A 5618-nucleotide genomic window follows, 5' to 3' on the forward strand; every position below is an offset into this window, starting at 1 on the left:
AACCTAGTTCTGGACTTCCTGTTGTTCCACCCATTTGTAATTCTGAAGTTTCTGTTTTACAAATAGAATATATTATATATATTTGAGTGTTAAGATTAATACCTCAAAATATAATTTGTTCTGTAAAACATGCTTGACGGTATCTGAGGGTGACTTTAAGGGCCAGATCACACATCAACTAACGTAAACCGAAACCACCAGAGATACAAATCTGAGTGTCTCTTGTAGAACTCTCAGGGATATGATATTAAAAAAATAATGAAAATGTGGTTGTGAATGAAATGGCCCTGTTGTTGTGAATAACATTTTAAATTGGTTTCTCTGTGGGGAGAGAGAACCATGAGTCATGCTGCCTTGAGCACAATCAAAGCTTCCTGCTCCTCAATCTCCGTCTGCTGATGGACCCGAAACTGAGCGGCTCTGTAACAAGCGATCAGTGCAGTGAACCGGGATAACTTAAGCACAGGATTAACAATACAATGCATGCTACAGCAGCTGTCATTTGCCGTCCATATTGTGTGAGAACTCATTGTCACAGTTTCTGTAAAAGAGGTAAAAACGATATCACGTTGCGGCTGCAGTGCTGGTTATGCAAAATGATTAGTGAGCCAAACACTAAGTAAAAGGCATTTAGTGGAACATACTACCGTTATCAAACTGAGAGTTATTTGTTACTGTTCATTGTTGTTTGTGTTCTCATTTCGAATTGTCTCTGCTTTCGGTTCAGTACTTCAACATTCAAAGTGATGAATTTGAATGTCATGTTTTGTCTTTTGTTATAACTTTCATATGAAAGAACACAGTGAAAAACAAGAGATCTATATTTGAAATGCTGAAGGCAGAATTTTGGCAATTTTTGCATAAAAATTACATGAGTGATTAATCGGTTATCCAAAGAGTTGGCAAATATTTGTATTTCAATCAACAATGGTTGCAGCTGGAGTACAAGCAATTTGACCATTGTTTCTAGTTTATCTGAAATGTACAGCTACTTCAAACAAGGATAACAGAGCTAAACAAAAGTAAACATATACTGTATATGTGAGGACCCTGTGGTGGTCGAATGTACTATTTAGTGTTTCTTTTTAATGATCTGAGTTCGTCTTGCAGAGAGCCTAAGAGTGGAGTCAGTTGAAAGGCCCACCTGTGGCACCTGGCTCCAGTCTATTTAAAAGGGCTGCAGAACACTCTTTGCCATGCCACATGCCTGGAACACACCAGCCCAGTTTGCTTTTTTTGTCAAGTTTTTCAGTTTGCCATATAAACAACCTTTTGGATACTTTTGTCTAAACTCCCTCTCCTTTTGTTCCAAGCACAACCCAGCTTGTAACAAATGGGGGCTCCTCCAAAGTTTGAATTCCTTTTCTGCCTTGATTGAGAAAGTAGTATGGACCTCTAGTAAGACATGTTGAAAATGGTTGAGATGGTTGTGTGGTGTACAGCTGAGTCTTACCAGATACCGATTGTTAGACATGGGATGTGAGTTTTAGCTGGAATATTTAAAAAAGCACTAAAAGAGTGGTTAACTTTAAAATGACCTTTCTTGGTATAGGCATAAGCAACACAGTCTCCCTTTGGGCCTTGTTGTTTTGTTATTTTTGTGCATAAACATGATCTGACATTTTGTCATGCATGGGTACATGTCCAAACAATGCCATAAAGAACAAAAACACACAACGCTATGAGTCAGACAGAACTGAAAAGGATGCAGAGTGCAAATAGGAAACAGAATAAACATTGTATAATTAATGTAACAGGCTGCTTGTGTAGGTGTAGGTGTAGGTGGTGGATATGTACAATATATTCATGTAACATACAGTATAAAGAGGCTCATGTATCTCTGTGTTTGGTACTAATGACATAACCTGCTGAATTCATTTCTATAAAAGCTCATTAAAGCTGGTATTCAAAAACTCAGTTTCTTCATCTGGCCCTCAGTCCCATGCACATCAGACAAAAAGTGAATTCAAAAAGTCAAATCAAATTTCACAGTGAGAAACCTGACTTTCATATGGGTGGGGGGTTGCATCGGTGCTTTGATTTCTACTGAACAAAGAATAACAAGGGCGTTGAATGCCTGCACTGTTTGGATCTTTTGCTCATTTACAGCAGAAAGCACTGACTGAGTCACCAAGTTTATCTGCAGCAGAGGCTGCAGATGGCATTCTGAAATAAAATAGAAAATAATTAAATGAACTTAGTGCTGATTACCATAGAATATAAAACATGTGCTCAGGCCTGCTGTGTGACTGAAGCACATCTTTGCTTTGACTTAAAGTAATTGATTCTAACCCAATACACATTTTCAATAAAAAAAGTATTTTGACTAAAAAATATAATATTATAATAAATACAATGTCATGGCAGACACCAACATATTATCAGCTAATTGTCCTAATGTTTATCTAACTCCATGAAATGATCATCTGCCAATATAACGAGTAATCCATTACAGTAACGATCCATTGCAGCGCTGATGTTGTTTTTGTTGACTTTTTGAGGCACATTTTGCCCAGCAACTTTTACGAGATGACTCACTCGAGGCAGCTGTTACGCATGACACAAAAAAACTGAAAGGATAAGGTGGAGCGAGCAGATGACAGCATTCAGATAAAAAGGTGTTTTGCGCGGGGGAGCGACTATTTGAGACGCGCAAAGGGCCACATGCTGCCTCACATCGGGACCATGCAGACCACCTCCAGCCTGCTGAGCGAGGCGCTGCTCTGCGCACTGCTGCTGCTCTCCAGCACCAGAGGAGCCGAAGTGTTGGACACCGAGTCCGAAGAGGAGCTGAGCCCCAGAGCTCTGCGGGACTTCTACCCCAAAGGTCCGAACCTGACCAGTGAGAAGCAGCTGGTAAGTTCCACTTTTATCTCAGTGCATGCAGGAAGACCATGCAACTTTACTTTTTAACCATCAAGAAAAACAGGTTTTATAATGTTATCATATCAAAGTGTAGCCACTTTTTTGTAGTTCCTTTTTTTTGTTGCATTTTAGTTGTGTTGAATATGACAATTGGTCTCTTTAAATAAACCAAACTAAATAGAAAAATGCATGCATTTAAGATCTTCTCGTGTCATCTAACTTATAGCCTATCGAGAGCTGATATGTTGACATTTTATCAAATTCAATTGTTTCATTTTAAACACAAATATATTACTGTGTTACATGTTGTTATATAACATTACAATATTATTTATTGTATTTGTGTATGATAATCGTTTTGCTATTTCGTTAATTGACTATGATGCTATTCTATGTTTATACCCGTTTACGTTAATAAAACATGTACATTCAAGAACTTTTATTTATTTGTTCTCTGCGGACAGCTTGGAGCTCTCCATGAAGTTCTGGAAAAGCTGCAGGCTAAACGACTGCCTTCATGGGAAAAGAAATTTGGCCAAGTCCCAACGGTATAATAAATACTCAAACAAATTTGATTGATCGATATTGTGTCGAGGCAGGGAATGAGAAACTAATTAAACCTCTGCTGTTGTTGTTTATCTCTCAGTGTGATATCGGGGAGCAGTGCGCCGTGCGTAAAGGCGCTCGGATCGGCAAGATGTGCGACTGTCCCCGGGGAGCTTTCTGCAACTTTTTCCTGCTAAAGTGCTTATGAGCATCGCTGGATCTGAATGTAGCACTGCAAAGAGAAAACTTCACTCGATTCCTTTGTAAATACTGTCATATTTTTTTATGGAACAGCTGAGGAGGTGGGGTCACTGCCCAACCCGTACGAAAAAGAAGTATAATAGTTCAATAATAAGCAGCATATATATTTTAAAGTGAGGTAAAAAACTAGGATATTGGCGAGGAGATGACCATAAAAACCCATAAAGCTTATTAATATTCAGAATCACCTAATGTCAGTAGGAAAACCACAGGATCATTGTTGTGACGTAGGAGTTTATAAAGAACCCACAATGCACCTAATTAAGTACCGAGGACCACGTACACACTGTTCAGTCTCAACAGCAATATTATGGGAATATTATAATGATTCTTCGTCTGGGCAAATCCAAAAATCTGTGTTTTGAACTTGAACTACGTATTTGATTTCAGATTAATGTTTTGTGTATGAAATCATGATAATAAACATCATTATTGTTTTGTAAAGCAGTGGAGTGATGGCATATTTTTCTTTTGTAACCGCATTAAACACTTTTATAACGCACATGATTTGACTTTCCTTCTTTTTTTTTTTTAAAGATCCCAGTCAATATTTGAAGAATGACGTGGATCTGACAATGAGCTGTGACGTCACACCCAACGGGTTGCTGCCAGGCTCCTTCATTGTCAATAACCAGGGCGGGCTCATGATTAAATCCCAATTGTGCTGCAGAGGAAGTAGTTATATTAAGAAGCAGAGAGAGACTGTCACAGCACAATCTGAGCCCCAGGAGCTGCCCCAGGCTGTTTACCACATCACACGCATGAAAGAAGATTAACCTGCAGAACATTCATTCAGATTAGACTGACCTAAAACTCAAGAAAATATCTTTATTTTATTCATGGGAAATATTTTTAACCTCTTATTTAAGCTTTAATGTCAACATTTCGATTTGGATTTGCAGCTTTGACTTAAAGTCCCTCTTCTTCAAACAAAACTGTGTTATGCCTTTTGTCTTTTTTTTTACTGGGATGTTTGACCTTCACTGCAGAATGATGCTAACATCAATCTGAAGTGCCTAACCCTTAAATCTGAGTTGAAGACATACACGAATAAATGTTGTGATATCAAAACTTGTAAGCCAATCATGATCGTTTATGCAACTGGAATGTACCCTCATGTGTCATATCTCTGCTATGATAATAATAAATAACCAAATAATGGTAAATAAGGTTTTCTTTTTGTGCAGAACCCATTTATAGATATTTAGTCAATCTTTTTGAATGTTTTGAAATGTCTTTAACATGTCTGAGGTGTGTTCGAAGGTCATTTATAATCTTCATCATGCACCATATATTATCTTGATGAGTCACAAGATGAATCTATGATCTCTGCTTTAAGAGAAAACCATAAAACTGTTTTGGCTGATTCTCATTTCAATAGAGCGATTTCATTTCATATACTGAGCTTCTACCGTCTTAGAATGTAATCATTCGTAGCGCACTGACACTATAAGCGCTTTGCAAGTGACAACAAAATAACACTGCAATAGAGTTAATCAATAGTATAGTCCTATACTGATATTCTCACTGAATGTTTCCATTAGGTTCCCTCTAATAGCATATTTTTTGAAGTCCTCATTGATGTTTTAGTTGACTTATATTCCAAAGCCCTCTCTTTTTTTCTCACAGAATCATTGTATATCACATGAGTGTGTTTATACCTTTCTCTCTTCTACCTGTCAGAAGTCATCAATAATGCACACGAGACAGGTACAAACTGTTGACTTAGTCCTTTCTTACTTGGTTTGCTTAACCATTTGGGAAGTCAACAAACTGTTTCCTGTTTATGCCGTTGATCAAACTAAACACACATTGTTTGTCCCTTTATTCCCTTGAAAATCGGTTATCCTCATAAATATTTCACTACCATGTTAGTCCTTTGTAATGTCATGAGATTAAAGAATGCTTTCCTAACTATTTTCGTTTTGATAAATAGAAATTGTTAA

General features: G+C 37.5%; 1 protein-coding gene across 2 annotated transcripts; it reads left to right on the forward strand.

Annotated features, from left to right (window-relative positions):
* Window positions 1–2563: 2563 nt before the first annotated feature.
* Window positions 2564–4842, forward strand: LOC104960764 (cocaine- and amphetamine-regulated transcript protein-like). 2 transcript variants are annotated; one of them, XR_800016.1, is made up of 4 exons: window positions 2564–2856; window positions 3330–3413; window positions 3512–3674; window positions 4210–4842. XR_800016.1 is itself a non-coding variant. In XM_010788920.1 (3 exons), exons 1-3 carry the CDS (start codon window positions 2665–2667, stop codon window positions 3617–3619), a joined length of 384 nt encoding a protein of 127 aa, XP_010787222.1. In that variant the 5' UTR covers window positions 2615–2664; the 3' UTR covers window positions 3620–4203. The 2 variants fall into 2 exon arrangements, 1 of the variants encoding a protein (XP_010787222.1); XM_010788920.1 differs by lacking the exon at window positions 4210–4842 and having other exon boundaries at window positions 2615–2856; window positions 3512–4203.
* Window positions 4843–5618: the final 776 nt, after the last annotated feature.

This window comes from Notothenia coriiceps, unplaced genomic scaffold, assembly GCF_000735185.1.
Source record: "Notothenia coriiceps isolate Sejong01 unplaced genomic scaffold, NC01 NC01_scaffold00032371, whole genome shotgun sequence".
In the NCBI taxonomy this organism is placed as follows: domain Eukaryota; kingdom Metazoa; phylum Chordata; class Actinopteri; order Perciformes; family Nototheniidae; genus Notothenia; species Notothenia coriiceps.

Coding starts and splice junctions, on each gene's coding strand:
- LOC104960764 (XM_010788920.1), top strand. CDS start 2,665: ATGCTGCCTCACATCGGGACCATGCAGACCACCTCCAGCCTGCTGAGC. Junction 2,857..3,329: donor TGACCAGTGAGAAGCAGCTG/GTAAGTTCCACT, acceptor CTCTGCGGACAG/CTTGGAGCTCTCCATGAAGT. Junction 3,414..3,511: donor AATTTGGCCAAGTCCCAACG/GTATAATAAATA, acceptor TTTATCTCTCAG/TGTGATATCGGGGAGCAGTG.